Below are 18,199 nucleotides of genomic sequence, written 5' to 3'. Positions count from 1 at the left end.
ACATAATATGCATGCATAATGATTACAAAGTCCCTTTTTCAAATTTAAGTATGTAGACACTTCTGGATACGAAGTTCAAATACACAAAGCTTTTTAAAATTCCTTTTAACAAAAAGCTGCTTTTCGACTTGCTCTTAAAGAATGTTTTCAGATCAGCAGCAGATGTTGATAGCCTGACACTCCTCAAGGAGCCATCAAAATTCTTTATATTTTCATTCTGATATATTTAATCTTGTCAAGTTACTGGTGAAATGTTTTGCTGTGTTGCCAGATAAAGCTAAGATTCTGGTTCAGTTATTTTGCAGCCTAAAGGAATGAAGGTTTTAAGCCACTTTCAGAACTGAATAACTTCCAGATTCGATGTTCAAATTTGTAAAATTGCATAAGTTAGATGTTCCATTAAAGCAATTGGTTAGCCACCAAAAAACTAAATGCTTTGGGGAAGGCACCAGAATGAACTGAGGCTCACTGTTTTGTACATATTAACTATTAGTAGTTTAATAATCATGTTTGTGATACATCCAGTCAAATTCCTGAAATTGCTTATAATTATCAAATCTTGAGTAGAATTAAAATTTGAAGGTTTACAGGTATGGCCTTTCCTATATCAAGTAAATAAGACTCGTTTTTTTTTTAGAAAACTAAATCTAACTGTCGTCAATAAAACATAGCAGAAAGAAAAATATTTAACTTTTGTCAGTGTTTTCCTTTTGCACACCTTCCCATTTGGACATTGTGTAAAATCTTATCGTTTGCACTGTGGGCATTTAGCAAGCAATACAGACATGACTTTTTTTGCAGCTGTTTTTCTCAAAAAAATGTCCTCTTTCTAAAATTCATAAGTGATTGTAAATGCTGAAAAGTTATAAACACAGCCAAAAAAAATCAACATGGCAACAAAAAAAGACTTTGTCCCCAGTGTATCTGCCCCATAAATTCCTTCTCAAAATGAGGTTGTAAGGAAAGATGCATAATATTAAAACAAGTGTTTTAAAAAATGCTGATCTTAATATGCACTAAATGCTAATCTGTCAAGAAGTTTCAGTGATATCCAAATGTTGCTGTTGATGACGACTTGCTATCTCCAAATATTGCTGTTTTGGGCAGCATTACGGATAAGAGTATTAGGTGCAAGAAATTTTATAGGCTGCAAATGGCCTACTGCTCTGGCATCTTATGCTCTTTATTGTAGGCAATCTTGAGTGTTTCGCAACATTTTTTTTCAAGTGCCTTTTTGAAAGCTGTTGTTGCAGGATTTATCCACTCCTCCCTACTCACCCAATGTCTGATATCAGACAGCATATGGGAGCTTTGTGTTTGAAGAATATTTTGGTTCATTGTTTTTGTTATTAAGTAAGACTTAGTCTATTAAAAAGTCTGTCTAACGTGCACGTTTTTGTTTCTACAGCTGCAAAATGTCGTCTAGTGAAGCTAGTTGTCAACTTTCTTTTCTACTTTAGAATTGATGAAGAAGAGGTAAGAGTGCCTCAGAATTTATTTGGTAATCAAATTGCAATCCATTCATCAATTACTATATGACAAAAATAATATTAAAACCAGCCAACATGCTTTGCTCTAACATTCTTATTGCAATACACTAATGTCTTTGTCAGAAATCTGGTCAATATAGGCAGAGTAATAGTGGATTATACATTGCGGCTTGTAGTCTAAATGCCTGACTATATATCAGTAAAATATTAGTAATAACAAATTGCGCAGCTTAGGAAAGCTGACAGAATTAGCAGAGGAGATTTACCAGAATGGTAGTATGGATGAAGAAATGAGAGAGCGAGACTAGAGAGGTTGTATTGTTCTTATTGGACTGAATAAAGTTGGAGAGATGTAAGATCCAAAATTATGGAGAGCTTTTTCATAAAGTGGATAGGCAGAAATGCGCTCCAGTGGTGGGAGCGCCTGTAACTAGAGGCTGCAGATCGAGGTAATTGGCAAAAATAACTAGGAGGAAATGGGAATGTATTTCACTTCAATATGGCATGTTGTTATCCATTTAATTTTGACGTTGATGCCATACAGTCAAAGAAAAAATTGCTGACTGTGGGAAAAGATTTAGGATCTTGGGCTAGCTAGTAACTTGTGGACTGGATGGCCTTCTGTAGAGTTGTACTCTAATTTGTTGCAATTTGAATTTCTTACTGTTACATATATTGCTAGATATGGCTTCATAGCATCTAGAAATTTCAAATCGCCATACCTATGCCCATGGCATCATTAATACCAACTGAGGAAAGTTTACTTTGCCCTGACTTGACGTGGAAAACCGGCTGCAAAAATATATACTAAAAATCATTCTTTCTTCCAGTGTGCATAAACTGCAAAATATTGTACATTACACTTGTGGTTTGCAATCATGAGTGTTGATTAGGAATGAGTTGTATTATGATGTTCTAATTTAATTAGTTACTATATGTTGACCATGTCAGTTTACACACACAATTTTGTCACTTGGCAGTCTGCTATTGATAATGGAAGTTTGTGCTACTGAAGAAAGGGAAAGGTAGAAATTGTGCTGCAGTAATACAAAAACCTAGTTAGACCACATCTGGAATTCAGTTTGAATCCAGTCATTACACTTTAGGAAGCATGGATTAGTCTTGCAGGCGGTGCAGCCTAGACTTCCTAAAACAACGTATGAAATCTGAGGGCTAAATCTGACTTTTAAAAAATAATAAATACAGAAAACAACTAGAAATACTGTGGTTCAGCAGCCCTGAAGAGAGAAAGTGTTAATATTTTTAGATCAAAGATCTTTTAAGACATGCATGCCAAACCCGCTGAATATTTTGCACAACTTGTTTTCATTGCAGATATCCAGCCCCTCTAGTATTTTCTTTTCTGATGTACAACTCTGGTTAATTTTCTTGGAATTTAAAAGGGTGAGGGATGATTTGAGTCAAGTTTCCAAGAAATTAAATGGGTTGGAGAAAAGCTGTTGTTGGTGAGATTAGGACTAATTAGTCTGGTTCTTTCAAAAGTAAATTAGTGAAAACCCTTGTATGTAAGGGCAATGCCACTTTGGAATTCTTTTCCACAAATTGTAGTTAGGTTAGCGGAATTGTTAATTTTAAATCAACTTAGTAAATCTTTTTTGTTATCAAATGATATTGAGGGAGAAGGGCAAAGGCAGGTTTGTGTTGGGTGACAAACCAAGTTGAATCTCCAGTTGAATGATGGAATGAAATAAAGTGGATTTCTGTAGTTCCTGTGCTCATCGGAGATGCCATTCTTTGCAACAGTGATCTAAGACTGAGCTGCTGGTATTGATGTTATTTGTCAAAAGGCAGAGGGCAACTTTGTTTCAATAAAGGGTGACTCCTCTGGAGGCTGATCGCAGATTTTGCTGTTACTAATTTCATCAACACCGTATGTTGCTGCTGCTCCTACCTGATCCTGATCTCTGTTCACCTGTTCAAGACATGCCGGAAAATGTGGCTGACCAACTGTAACTCCAAAGATTATGTTGCGTTTTCAATTTCTGCCCTGTCCTCCAATCTGTCCTATTCCAACAGCACTAGTCCTTGCTGAATGTCATCTCCATAACTGACCTTGGTTCTTCGCTAGACACCAAAGTCACCACATACTTTTTCACTGCCTTCACCATAGCACGTAAAGGAAAACATCTGATCCTCTTGAAATTTTGAATGTCTTACGTACATGTATTTTAGTACGTAGATCACAAAGATCAGGATACCTTTAGAATGAAAATGCAATGACAAAAAAAAGGATAATGCTGCCTTGTTAAAGTAACACTAATTTATAGCACATAGTTAATTTCAGGAGTTTAGATATCAATACTGATTACCTGTAGCGATGTTTTCATTGTGAGGCCTGTTTTCTGGCTGACAGCTTGCAGGAGAGAATACCTATTGTGGCCATTTTGACCTATGTTTCAATGAAGGCTATTGCTGTTCAGCATCATGAAATAGCATATAACTTGTTTATCAGCAGACCTGAATGGAAATGAATTCAGTTTCTTAGACAAAGCAGTATCAAAGATATAATTTCGGGAAACAATTTGCTGAGAAATGTTTCAGTGCAATACATGACATTTGCATTTCTTCTTTCTTTTTCTTTTAAAATAGCCTGTTGGTGCCTTATTACTTGAGCAGTGTAGAATCCAAAAGGAGGAAGACACTGGCTTCTCACTAGGTAATTTTCACTTTGTAACTTATGTTCCATTTATTCGTCAGAAATGAGCACCCAGCCTAATTTGCATATTATTTGAAGTTCTGGTTTTGAAATGTTTTTGCTTACATGAACTTTTTGATAATTTAAAATGTGGTGGCATCAATAGAGATTGAAACATATTTCCATGGGAGCAACCTGAACGTGACAATGTGTTAAAAAGGTAGTTCAGAAGCCATGCAGGATACATGTTTTTATCAGTCATGGCATGGCTTATAAGAGCAGGAAGGTTATGATGGCCCTGTACAAGAAATTGGTTAGGCCATAGTTGGAATACTGTGTGCAGTTCTAATCACCATGCTAGGCAGGATGTGATGCATGGTAGTGTGTTAGAGGAATCGTGCTCCTAAGATGCTGCATGGCCTGCTGTGTTCATCGAGCTCTACACCTTATTATCTCAGATTCAAGATGTTGCCTCAGATAGAGCAGCTTCTATAGAAGAAAGGTTGGATAAGCTTGGGTGATTTATTTTTGGGTGTGGAAGGCCGAGACGAGACCTGACTGAGGTGGATAAGATAGAAGAGCATGGAGAGGAAGCAGTTGTTCCCCTTTACTGAAGGGGCAGTACCAAGGGGACATAAAATTAAGGTGATTAACAGGAGGTTTTGAGGGAAGCATTTTTTTTAAAAAACCCCTCTGTGGTGGGAATCTGGAACGCACTGCCTGGAGGAGAGTTAAGGCAGGGAGCATCAAACTTTTGAAAAGTACTTGGATGAGTATTTGAGCTACTATAACATTGAAAGCTATGGGCCAGGTGCTGGTGATTGAGACTAATGTAGATTTAGAGTAAGCTTCTGGAGTAGATTTGTAGACTTGTTACCCAGCAGGGTAATGAAATGTCTTGTAAACTAATGAACCAGCTCTGTGAGGGAACCAATCATAGATTTGGAGTACACCCAACATCAATAAAACATAGAGATAGTAGGAACTGCCGATGCTGAAGAAGGGTCCCAACCTGAAACGTCAAACTTTCCTGCTCCTGCTGCTTGGCCTGCTGTGTTCATTCAGCTTCACACCATGTTATCAACAGAACATACTTTTATTTATTGTCTCAATGTTTCTACTTCCCATTCCAGTCAGCTTTTTGTCATTTCATCAGGATTGTCACTCTTTGGGGCTAAATGGTTGGAAATGGATTAAAATAATTCAAGCTAATTTTACATAGAACTCCTGAAATAACAATTAAATGAGACTTTCATTTCAGGCTGGGCTGAGTTTGCAACCATTTGCCAACACTACAACAGTCCTAATAATATTCCCACTTAAAATGAAATTGCTGTTTTTCAAAATAAAGCTTCTGCCTTTGGAGGGTGATGGGGTGATAAGGTGTCCAAAATTCCTTTCAATTTTAAAAATGTGTTCTTTTTCCTCGTCCTTGTATTGATAACTTATCAGTTCAGCTGCCATCTGTTTTGAAAAAATCTGTGGAAAAAGAACGTGCAGAACCTCTGGTGTTAAGGATCAAGGCTACATCTTTGTTTATTTGGATTATATCTGTCCTGCAGCACTATGCACTAGGACGGTTTCTTATGGTTTCTTATGTTTAACTATTGATGTTCTTCATTTCTTTGACATCATTTTCAATTAAGACAAGCTCATGATGAGCAGTAAGGAATGAAATTTCCGAAATGAATTCACAAGGTTCTAGCTTATTTTTGAATTACGAAAGAAGTTGAAATAGAAATTAATTTGTGCACTTACACTTAAACCTGTCAAAAACAAGTTAACATTCGTTTAGTTGAAATATATTTTTGAGTCAGCATTTCAACCTATTTTTGTTACATTGTCACCTTTTCCTCCAGAATTTTTTGCAGCTTCATTCTATGAAATTAACACAGTTGCACTTAGAATTTAATATCAAAATGTCAAATAAGGTAATGTTCTTTGACGGTATTTGCAGTGCACAATTTTTGCGCCAGTTAATCCCTTATCCTTTTCTTCAAGGGCAAGTACATGAAGTCCAGAATATCTATTTTTAATTTATAGAATGCCTATTTATTAATTGTAAAGTATTCACAATACTAATACTGTTGCCATCATCAGGAAGGTACAGGGCTTTTAATATTTCTTCCAATTTTGTTTAATCTCTCAGCAATTTGTATTCTCATTCCTGTGTCCTTCACTACTGTCTCTCCCAGTTCAAATTGACATTTTTTACTCTCTGATCCCATTTCATGTTTGCATTGTCTTCCCCAAGTCCTAAGTTATTTCTAGATTGTTCATTTTCTTTCAGCCACGCTGGGTTGCAACGTTCAGTGTCTTTCTACTCTGTCTGAGACGCCAAATTCTACCACCAAGGTAGATGACTGTTGTTTTAAATCCCCAAAATCCGTTTGAGCAGGAAAATGGATTACTAACAACATCCCACATCTGTACCGTAGTCTGTCTTGTCTCTCTCCTGGCATCCCACCAAAGCAGCAACCCTTTTCCTGTGTCAAATTTAAAAACTGCCATTTGATTTTTGATAGGTTTTTGTTTGAATTTCTTTCCCTTGATAACTGGATCACGGGCCTGTTTCCGAGCAGAAGCTTTGTATAGTCATTCCAGTTCTGAGCATTCTGTTTACCTTTAAAGGAGATATTTAAAATAAACTGTATAGAAAACTTGTGTATTCTGTATTCATAACAAGTCCTACTTTCTCCCACCATGATACTGGCTTCTTCTGTATTTTGCTCCCTTTCCATTTCAAAATCTGAAGAAACCTTCTGCATCTTTGTTCCTTTGATCTAAGAAATGTTAGGGCGGCATTTAAATTTTAAGATAAAAAGGATATAATTGGAGAGGGAAACCCTGATATCATAAGTTTATCATTAAAAGTAAGATGAATATGATTGACTATAAAGAAAATAATATGGAAGACAGGTTAGAAGAAGATTTAAAAACATCATTTCCTGATGGGTTACATCCAAGGATCTTGAGGGAGAGATTGAAGGCTGAGAAATTGTATTCAAGTCTCTATTCAGAGTGGATTGATGGAGAATTGGAGATCAGTGATCTACTTTTCACATAAAGAATAGGTCCGTCTTGGGAAGGGAAATGAAGTATGTTTACTGTCTTGCTAATATAATTGTGATTAGATGTGATCCAATCATGCCTTTTGTACCTGGTGCAGAGGAATCTCGTTAAAGCAGGATGTTTGGATGGAAATACAACGTTTAAGCGAATGCTAGAAATGCCCCATATAGCAGGAGAACTGGTTTTAGTCTGTGCTATTAACTATAACTATGTATCTCCATCTCGCAGCTGAACTATAGGAAAAAAAACTGAAATAAGCAGCTTTTATGAATAATCCTGCTGTCCCATAATGTTTGAAGTGTAGTGACTATATCCAAGTTGATTTTGAAATTTGGTTGCAGTATTTGTGGATGAACCAGAAAGAAAATACTCATTTGTGTGTGACAATAAAGATGAATGTGAGGAGTGGATTGAAGCTTTGACAAAAGCCAGGTATGTTGACATAGTTACTTTGTTTGCCATAACATTATGTACATACCAGGTGATGTCGTTTATAATTCTAGGCATTGTTCTATTTTTATAAAACCTTATTAAAATAATCTTCTGATTCAGTTTCACAGAAGAAGCTCCACACAATCCAAGTGCTCTACTTTAGTGGAGACTGACTAATTATAAGGTTTTTGTGGAATAAAAGTTATTGTGGAACTGAAGCACAGGGCAGGTACTGAATTTGACCTCAACAGGGGTTACTGTGGGATCTCTGAACAAAAAAAATATAGTCAGTCATTTTGAATATTATTGATTCAGGGAGAAATTAAGAAAGCTTGAGTCGATGAAAGATTATTTTAAAAATCCATGTCTTTTGTGTACTTCTGTAGTAAAAGTAGTTATGCATGACATTTTCTTAAAGAATTATGGTTTTCGTAACTGCGATCTGTTAAATAATCAATTCCATGTTTTGACAGTGAAAATAACAGCTTGGGAATAAAATACAGAAAATACCTGTTTCCCTCTTGCTGCTTTATTATTTTAATTGTTTTGTTTCATGTTGCAGCTATGAGTACATGCGGAACAGTTTAATTTTTTACAGACATGAAATTGAAAAAATAACTGGAAAAGTAAGTGGATGTTCTTTAGCTTTGAAAACATGATTCATTATCAAAATCTAATGAACTCAGCACTGAAACCAATAAATAATATCTCTCTAAAGAGGAGAGATTTTTTTAAATTCTGCCGCCTCTGGTCACTTCTACCTTTATCAAATGCTCATTTTACACAAGGTAATGTGCCATATAAAAAGTTAATAAACCAGTTGCATTCGCATGGATAGAGTATAAGTAATGGAGGAAGTATTTTCAAGTTAACAAGCCAACTATGGGAGTGCCATAAGAAAGGTTACCGGAGCTTTATCTCATTACAATCTGTATGAATGATTTAGACAAAAATACAGCAGTGTATATTAATTTCCTGGTGATACAAAGTTAACTTTGAATGTAAGCTCTAAGGGGGATTCCATTAAACAAATAGGCAAGTGTAGATGCAATGTAACGTGAAGTTATTCAGTATGGGATGGAATAGAAAAGCAGAAAGTTTGTAAGGCCTGTTGATGCTTAGGGTAACTTGAGGGTACTTGCACAAAAACAGAAATATTAGCTTACGGAGCAAGATGAATAACATGTTGGGCTTTCTAGCAAGGGCATTGTATTACAAGGTTCCAAAATCTTGCACACTTGTATAGGGCTTTAATGCAACCAAACCGGGCTGAACTGTGCAGTGTTGGTCTTTGTATTTAAAGGTCATGCTTACATTGCAGTTGGCATAATGAACTCTGATTTCTTATGCTCTTCATGCTTAAATCAGCGAGTGCACTGATTTTTTTTTCATAGGCCTCGCATAGTCTTGTGAATTATTCTTACCTAGGAATTTTGGAATAAATGCTAGTGTAATAATTCTGTTCACTCTTTGGATTTCTTGCTGACTTGGCCTGTGTGAATGCCAACAAATCTGGAAGGATGGAAAGAATTTTCCATGGCAATGTTGCCTCAAATGAATAAAACCCAAATGAGAATAGAAACACTGACATTTGCAGCCCAGAAGGAAGCAAAACAAACACTCCATTCATCTGTCTAAGTTGATGTTCTCTCATTTTTGAAGCTTGTTGAAACCACCTTTTTGATAAGGGGGTGGGGGGACAGTCACGATGCTTCAATCCTCAGTTTTGTTTCCTACATACTTGATTTATTGAACATGCTCATTCCCTCATTCAGTGTATCAACCACTTTTCTAGCCTCTTCTTTGTACCTGATGGATCTGTAACTTCATCCGAACATCTAGTTTTGTCAAAGGCCTAAATGGTGTGCGCACTGTGGCTTAGCTACTTTGACAGATTTGTCAGCATTTGAGAAACATGTAGAATTATAAAATGTTACACGCTGCTTTACAGTCTTTCTCTTAACTTTGCAATTTTTTTTCTCAAAGTAACTTGCTTCTTGCTTCAAGAAGACCCCTAACGCACTGTACTTGTTCCATGCTTTCTTTACATCCTCATATCTTATGCCTCATTATAAAAAAAATTACATTTGGTAATATTGTGGATGCATTGTCTCATCCTTTAAAAAGGAAATGTCATAGTGGATAATTTATTCTGGATAAGGAGCTCTTCCAAATAAGTAAGTCTGATGTGAACAAGATCCAAACTTGAATCCATAATTGATTTTAACAAAGCTCAAGCTGATTAGGACAGGGATAACATTGTGAATCTTGATGCTTCTGGGTTAAAGACTAAAAATCAGTCTGCTTCCCTAATCTCAGTTGCAGTCCAGAGATCCCCTGGAACGAGATCAGCATGTCTAAACTTAATACAAGAACCAATTCTGATTTGGTTTTGATATTTCCCTTCGCTACAACCTTCTGGGTAAATGAGAAATGGGCATTAAAACAAGAAGCGGGAGGTGCTAGGGCCTGTGGAAGGAGGTTTTTACACTAACATCTGTTCTTTTAATTCATTATGCTTATTTGCACAATTAACCAAAGCTGCCTGCAATAAAGTTTGAGGAAAAATTGGAATATCCTGCAATTACATATTTCTATTTCCTACCCCTTGAGTATTCCCTGCAGGTATTTGATGAAAGTTGAAATAATGTAGTATAACTTCTCAGATCTGACTTCATTTAAGTAATGTTTGTTACAATACTGATTGCAGGATCCACTGGAGCAGTATGGAATTTCGGAAGAAGCTAGATTTCAAACCAGATCCCAGAGGCTGTAGGTAAATAGTGTACAAAAGCTTGATTGTTAACCACAACTGTTTTAATCTGCATTCCTGGACATTTTACTAGACTTGCATGAAAGCAGTATATTTTAAATAACAAGGCAAGGAGGAAAGTGGCATGCATAGCTCTTAAGTGTTAAGATGAAAACATGTTGTCAGGGACTTTTTGTAGGGAATGTGGAACCAGAATTGTAGAGATGTATTTTTGTTGCATTGCACGTAGACATAGAAAAGTACAGCACAGTACAGGCCCTTCGGCCCACGATGTTGTGCTGTGGATTAATCCTAATCCAAAAATAAAATAAGCTAACCTACATTCCCCTCAATTCACTGCTGTCCATGTGCATGTCCAGCGGTTGCTTAAACGTCACTAATGACTCTGCTTCCACGACTACCACTGGCAAAGTATTCCATGCGCTCCCAACTCTCTGGGTGAAGAACCTCCCTCTGATGTCTCCTCTATACCTTCCTCCTAACACCTTAAAACTAGACCCCGCGTGGCAGTCAATCCTGCCCTGCAGAAAAGTCTCTAGCTATCGACTCTATCCATGCCTCTCGTTACCTTGTACACCTCGATCAGGTCACCTCTCTTCCTCCTCCTCTCCAGAGAGAAATGTCCGAGCTCAGTCAACCTCTCCTCGTAAGACAAGCCCTCCAGTCCAGGCAGCATCCTGGTAAACCTCCTTTGCACCCTCTCCAAAGCCTCCACATCTTTGCTATAATAGGGCGACCAGAACTAGACACAATATTCCAAGTGTGGTCTCACCAGGGTTTTGTAGAACTGCAGCATAACCTTGCGGCTCTTAAACTCGATCCCCCTGTTATTGAAAGCAAAAACACCATATGCTTTCTTAACAACCTTATCCACCTGGGTGGCCACTTTGAGGGAGCTATGCACTTGAACACCAAGATCCCGCTGTTCCTCCACACTGCCAAGAATCCTGCCTTTAATCCTATATTCAGCATTTAAGTTCGACCTTCCAAAATGCATCACTTCACATTTATCCAGGTTGAACCCCATCTGCCACTTCTCAGCCCAGCTGTGCATTCTATCAATGTCTCGCTGAAGTCTGCAATAGCCCTCGATACCATCAACGGCACCTCCAACCTTTTGTCATCAGAAACATACTAACCCACCCCTCAAGCAAGTCATTTTTAAAAACTACAAAGAGCAGAGGCCCAAGAACAGAGCCCTGCAGGACACCACTCAGCATGTCACATGTATTTAGATAAGTGAAAATGACAATTAGTGATTGTAGCTGAAGCTACCACTAATGTAACCTACTAGGTTCTTGAAACTTGACCTTTTTTTTCTTTAGTTAAATCTTTGTGGAATGCGTCCATTTGTGGAACTTCAATCTCTGGCAAATGTAGACCAGCTACCCCTTAGCCAGTGTCTGTACACCTAACGATATTTGAACAAATAATTTTTTTTTGTCATGTGCAAAACTTTCTGGAAATGATTCTGTGAATTTTTTTTTTGCATTTGTATAATTCTTAAGCTAATGATTCAGTAGGCAAGATAAATTCTTGTTCAAAATAAAGAAATTGGAGTGCCAGTGTCCCAGGAATGAAGTCTGGGACTCCTAATCTATTTAAACAATCCGGATTCAGAAATGCAAAATTATTTGGTCAACTTTACCAGTACTAAACTTGAAATTGCTGTTGACACCAATGCAGACAAGGAGCTAGAACGTGAGCTAGCCTCAACTTTTAACAGACAAACTATAGCAAATGAAATTCAAAGCAGACAGCTCATATACCCAAGAAGAAAGAAATTGGACAAGTTTATGCAGCCATTGGCCAAATTATCTAGTCCTTGAAGGTAACTAATAGCATACTAGATGTTGGGAATAATAGCACACTTTGACAGCTGGTGAGACTCGCTGAGCTATATTAACACAGCAACAATCATTAGAGTAGATCTGCATTTTTGTCTGTTAGACTTTCTACTTGGAGAAGAGTGTCTGAAACAAGAACACTAAGGATTTTGTAATAAACTTCGAATTTCTGTGTCTCTACCCAAAAATGGCACTTTGCCTGGGTCTCTTGCACGTACGTAGGAAGCTCGAGTAAAGTCAGTGTTAGGCTTCCCAGGCCTATAGCGGGGGAGTGATATTGGTGAGAGTGCAATGTAACGGAGTATTTTGTTGTTAAATTTGGTGGGGAGGGGGATGTTTGAGGCGTGCCAACGTGCTTTTTGTAGACAAAACATACTGGATACTTTATCTACTCTTTGTAAACTAATTTCAGAAAATTTCTTTGGATGTTGACCCCCTTCTGTGTTGAATAAAATGCCCAGCACACTCTAGAGGGATGGTTGAGCTGCCTTATAAAGAACTGTTTAGTTAGCTGTGGGCTAGTTGTGTCCCGTACATCCAGAGAAACTCCACATTACTTGTGCAAAAGTTGAGCTGCAACTTCTAGCTGTGAGCCCTGGTGTGGTGTTTTCACTATGTTCTGAAAAGTGAGTGCCCACTACAACCTCTGCTCCTATCTTAACAGCTAATGGAATAAAACACTAGTCATTTGAACATCTGCTAAGCTTCTCAACATCTCCATTTTACAGCACGTAGTAGGATGTTGGAACAATTTTGTCAAAAGTCTGTACAGACGGCATGATGGCGGGTTTGTGCCTAGGCTAGATTTCTGTTGCCCTTTTTGGTAATTTATCCTGGCTGCTTGATGTTTTATTCTCTTTTTGGCTTCCTTAAGCATTGCAGCAAATTTGATACGGCCAGGTCTCTCTGCTTTGAGTTCATTAAGAAAAATACTTCAATTTCTCTAGAATGCAAAGATGTGGTCAGTACAAATCATTTCAAGGATACCTTTTAATAAAAAGCCTTGCAAATTTCTACATTGCTGATCACGGGGAAATGTTGCAGTGCATGGAGGCGAGTATTTAAATTTGGTTCATCCTGGTTAGAGATTAATTTATTTCACAACATCTGTTGATGAGATGATGCAAATTGAGAGTTCCAGGCATCATCAACATAAGCTGCCAGTTGTGTGTGCATCCACATCAGTCTCCTTGGGCATGAGGATCTGGAAATGATGAACACACTTCCAACTTGGACAGGGATAATGGGGAGTCTACCCATGTATGTGAAGACCGAGTGGGTAGTATGAAATGTCCTGTTCCACACGTGGCAGTTGGCAGAAAACCTTGCAATATCTACCAAACTGAAACTGCCAGTGGTGGAGTCACCTAAGACTTTAAGTAGGAAACATTCAGGATCTGGAAATTGTTGTATTTTCAGAAGGCTGGATCATGAAGCCAGTACTGAAATAGCGAGCACCTGGTAGTTAAGGCTATTTAATATGACTATGAAACAAAGATTAATTCAGTGGTGTTCCAAGTTGAACCATGAATACTAATCACTTTATGCAGCCAATCAGACATCTAAAATACCTTTCTGGGTAAGACATCGGCTGCAAAATCTGACTAATTTCATAAGCAATTCCTTACTTAAGTAGGCTAATGTGGGCTTGCATCGAAAGGTGAACAAGACGTAGAATGCCTTTGCCATCTTCGCGTCAGTGACTCAGTTGGCAGTTACATTCTTAAAACACGAGTTCAGATGGAGAAAACAAACACTAATGTTTGTTCTTTTATTTCCTCTTTTTACAGGTTCTAATCAACCTTGAGTCCTCCTCCAGTATTTTCTAGATGTATCTGTTAATTTCAAGCACTTGTAGTTGTATTTTTTTAAGTATGCATGGATTGTGGTGGTCTTATGGGATCTGAGTGAATGTGTTTTATAGCTTTTAAAATTAGTGGTTTGAATGTTATTTATGATTTTTGTATCTTGAGGCTTTGTGGGTAATATTTAAGTAGTACAGAACTTGAGTATTGCTGATAATTTTTTAAAAAAGACATCTTTTCAAAGCTTTTGTTCGTGCTCATCAGGACTGTTCACGAGAAAACTAATTCAAGGGGAAAACCAACATTTATACTACATGAGAGCGTTAATGGACAGTTAAGTCATCCTTTACATTTAAATAGGCAGCTTGACTGATTCACCTGGGCATCCCACAAAAAATGAACTAGCAAATTTAGAGTTTAAACAGGTGCAGTATGCTCTCTGCAAAGAAGAGCACTGTAGGAATGTGGCTTGCAGTGAGGGATACATGCATGTACTGAAAACTACATGTTATTATACAGCAGCTCAGTTCTTTGCAGCCAAAGAACATGTACATGAATTCAACCTATTTGAACACAACAAAAGTTTATTATTCATTTGTTGTACAATGTCCTGATGAACTGGAATCAACCTACTTGGTTTAAAACTTAATGTAGCTGCTAATTGTCAGGCAGCAATTTTTTTAAAAAAAATGTTCCTAAAATTTCAAATTGACCTCTACACTGAACTACCCAGAATTTGTTTAGAATGAAATCTTTTTATCTAAAAACTTCACTTTGAAGTGATGGCCTAGTCGAGAGGGATTTATATATTGACAACTTTCATTGTAGCATTTATGTACAAACTTAAGTAATCAGGCCAGGACAGTGGGACTTCACTTTAGCTAAGTGACCATAACTGTAAATACTTCAAATTTGCATGTATATTCATGTTGACTTTCAAACTTTGATTTTGTTTAATGCTGTGTGCTGCCATAAATGTAGAAGCTTTGAAATGAAAGTCTATTAACATATAATTCCAACACTGTAAAATAAAACAAAGCTTTCATTTTTATTCATGAAGTTGCATTTTTTCCAGAAATACAATTGAAAACTGCACTATGTATTTCACCCTAAAGAGGGCATTACCCATATATGCGTACACCTATTGCTAAATTAATTTTGGTATAGAAAATTTAATGTTTAGTTTAATACTTTTTAGATATACATCAAAATGTTCAGCCCTATGCCAGACACTTGCCTCTTGAAGACATTTTTTTCAAGCTGCTAAAGATTCAACTAACATTATTCTTAATTTTTTTTGTATTTTAGGTCAAAGGAATGTATAAACAATTGTTGTAAGACATACATGCATTCCTTCTGTCTTTTAATATTAGCCATTGTGCTTCGTAAGAAATTTTGTCATTCCTCACCCTTCATAATTTAGTTTTGGAGCCCTAATTTTAAATTTGAACTACATCACTTTCCATCCCAGGGAATAATTCAGTCTTGTTTTGGTCACACTTCACTAGAAGACCCTGTATAAGATGGTCAATAATTAATCCTTAGCCTGTTTCCTGTTGCTTCCTCATGTATGCTCCAGGAATTCATGTGCCAAGTATCTATCAAAATGTAGCAAAGGCAAGCTATATTAGCCATTTCCTACCTAATACCATCCCCTAATTTCCCACCACTAGTTGGAGGCCTACAGCCAACTCACTACTGCACCGATCTCATCCTTTAGTTAATCGCTTTCCTTTTCACCTATCCTTAAGAATTGAATGCTCTTCAGTGTTCAGTTCTATTCAATTATGCTGTCACCGGGCTATTCATCTTTCTCACTTACTGAATATTCTACAGCAGTATCCTTGACCTTGACACCAGGGATGCACTGTACCTTCCATGGTACAGTGAAGGTGAGGTGCATCCCTGGTCTCATGTCACGGATGCAGAAGTCTGTTCCCCTGTCACTGTTACTCTTTTCCTACCCCATCCCAATGCAGTAGTTACCGTGGACTTGGCTTTTGTTGCATTCCCCCCAATAAACCACCCACTGTAGGAATATCTAAAACTGAAAACTATACTGCATTCCAGCACTTAGTGTGCATAGGTATAAAGAACCAATCACTGTCACCAAATAGCAGTAGGGAGATCGAAGAACTCATTGGCCGGCAGATTGTTGAAAAGCGCAAACGTAGCAGGGTTGTTGTTATGGGTGACTTCAACTTTCCCAATATAGATTGGAACCTCCTTAGTGCAGATGGTTTGGATGGAGCCGTTTTTGTCAGGTGTGTTCAGGAGGGTTTCCTTACTCAGTGTGTGGACAGGCTGATGAGGGGGGAGGCCATTTTGGATATGGTGCTTGCCAATGAACCAGGACAGGTGTCAGATCTCACGGTGAGAGAACACTTTGGCGACAGTGACCACAACAGCCTCACATTTACCATAGCCATGGAAAGGGAAAAGAGCAATTACCAGGGGAAGATATTTAACTGGGAAAAGGAAACTATGATGCTATCAGACAGGAGTTGGGAAGTACAGATTGGGAGCAATTGTTCCACAGAAAGGGCACAGCAGACATGTGGAGGCTGTTTAAGGAGCAGGTGTTGCGAGTGATGCATAAATTTGTTCCTCTGAGACAGATAAGAAGGGGTAAGATTAAGGAGCCTTGGATGATGGGTACAGAGGTGCTTCTTGTCAAAAAGAAAAAGGCAGCTTACGTAAGGTGGAGGAAGCAAGGGTCTAGCACAGCTAGAGAGGATTACAAGCTTGCTCGGAAGGAGCTCAGAAGTGGACTGAGGAGGGCCAGGAGGGGGCACGAAAAAGGCTTGGCAGGAAGGATTAGGGAGAACCCAAAGACATTTTACTCATACGTGAGGAATAATAGAATGATCAGGGAGAAGATAGGGCCAATCAGGGATAGCGTAGGGAACTTGTGCGTGGAGTCTGAGCAGATAGGGGAAGCCTGAAATGAGTTTTTTGCTTCGGTTTTCACTAAGGAAAGGGACCTTGTTGTGAATGAGAACCTTGAGGAGCAGGAAAACAGGCTTGAACAGATCAAGATTGAGGAAGTTGATGTGCTGGAAATTTTGGCAAACATTAAGATTGATAAGTCCCCAGGGCCAGACCAGATTTATCCTAGGTTGCTCCGGGAAGCGAGAAAGGAGATTCCTAAGCCGCTGGTGAAGATCTTTGCTTCCTCACTCTCCACGGGAGTCGTACCGGAAGACTGGAGGGAGGCAAATGTTGTGCCTCTTTTCAAGAAAGGGAATAGGGAAATCCCTGGAAATTACAGACCAGTCAGTCTTACATCTGTGGTCAGCAAGGTTTTGGAAAGAATTCTGAGGGATAGGATTTATCACTATTTGGAAAAGCAGAGCGTGATTAAAGGGAGTCAGCATGGCTTTGTGAGGGGCAGGTCATGCCTTACAGATCTTATTGAGTTCTTTGAGGAAGTCACGAGACAGGTTGACAAGGGTCGAGCAGTGGATGTGGTGTACATGGACTTCAGCAAGGCATTTGATAAGGTTCCCCACGGGAGGCTCATTCATAAAGTCAGGAGGTATGGGATACAGGGTAATTTGGTGGTCTGGATTCAGGATTGGTTGGCTGACAGGAGGCAGAGAGTGGTTGTAGATGGTAAGTATTCTGCCTGGAGGTCAGTGCTGAGTGGTGTCCCGCAGGGCTCTGTTCTTGGGTCTCTGCTCTTTGTAGTTTTTATAAATGACTTGGATGAGGAGGTTGAGGGGTGGGTCGGTGTGTTTGCTGATGACACAAAGGTTGGAGGTGCCGTTGATAGTATCGAGGGCTATTGCAGGCTTCAGCGAGAATTGACGGTTTACGGAGCTGGGCTGGGAAGTGGCAGATGGAGTTCAACCTGGATAAATGCGAAGTGATGCATTTTGGAAGGTCGAGCTTAAATGCTGAATATAGGATTGAAGGCAGGATTCTCGGCAGTGTGGAGGGACGGAGGGATCTTGGTGTTCAAGTGCATAGCTCCCTCAATGTTGCCACCCAGGTGGATAAGGTTGTTAAGAAAGCATATGGTGTTTTGGCTTTCATTAACAGGGGGATCGAGTTAAGAGCTGCGAGGCTATGCTGCAGCTCTACAAAGCCCTGGTGAGACCACGCTTGGAATATTGTGTCCA

The 18,199-nt window shown here is 38.5% G+C and overlaps 1 protein-coding gene across 3 annotated transcripts in view; it reads left to right on the top strand.

The window, feature by feature from the left end:
* Positions 1-18,199, top strand: part of plekhj1 (pleckstrin homology domain containing, family J member 1) — an 83,022-nt gene that overhangs the window by 8,930 nt on the left and 55,893 nt on the right. The window contains exons 2-7 of one of the 3 annotated variants that reach the window (XM_048559498.2): positions 1,409-1,476; positions 4,101-4,167; positions 7,560-7,650; positions 8,213-8,276; positions 10,361-10,422; positions 14,061-15,126. In XM_048559498.2, coding sequence (XP_048415455.1) covers positions 1,409-1,476; positions 4,101-4,167; positions 7,560-7,650; positions 8,213-8,276; positions 10,361-10,422; positions 14,061-14,067 — 359 coding nt within the window. In that variant the 3' untranslated portion in view covers positions 14,068-15,126. Of the gene's footprint in view, positions 1-1,408; positions 1,477-4,100; positions 4,168-7,559; positions 7,651-8,212; positions 8,277-10,360; positions 10,427-14,060; positions 15,127-18,199 lie in introns of those variants that run through there. The other 2 variants (XM_048559499.2, XM_048559500.2) reach the window with 2 other exon arrangements.

The sequence above is a fragment of the Stegostoma tigrinum genome, chromosome 30, assembly GCF_030684315.1.
Source record: "Stegostoma tigrinum isolate sSteTig4 chromosome 30, sSteTig4.hap1, whole genome shotgun sequence".
In the NCBI taxonomy this organism is placed as follows: Eukaryota; Metazoa; Chordata; class Chondrichthyes; order Orectolobiformes; family Stegostomatidae; genus Stegostoma; species Stegostoma tigrinum.
This window is presented reverse-complemented; position numbering and strand designations above follow the sequence as displayed.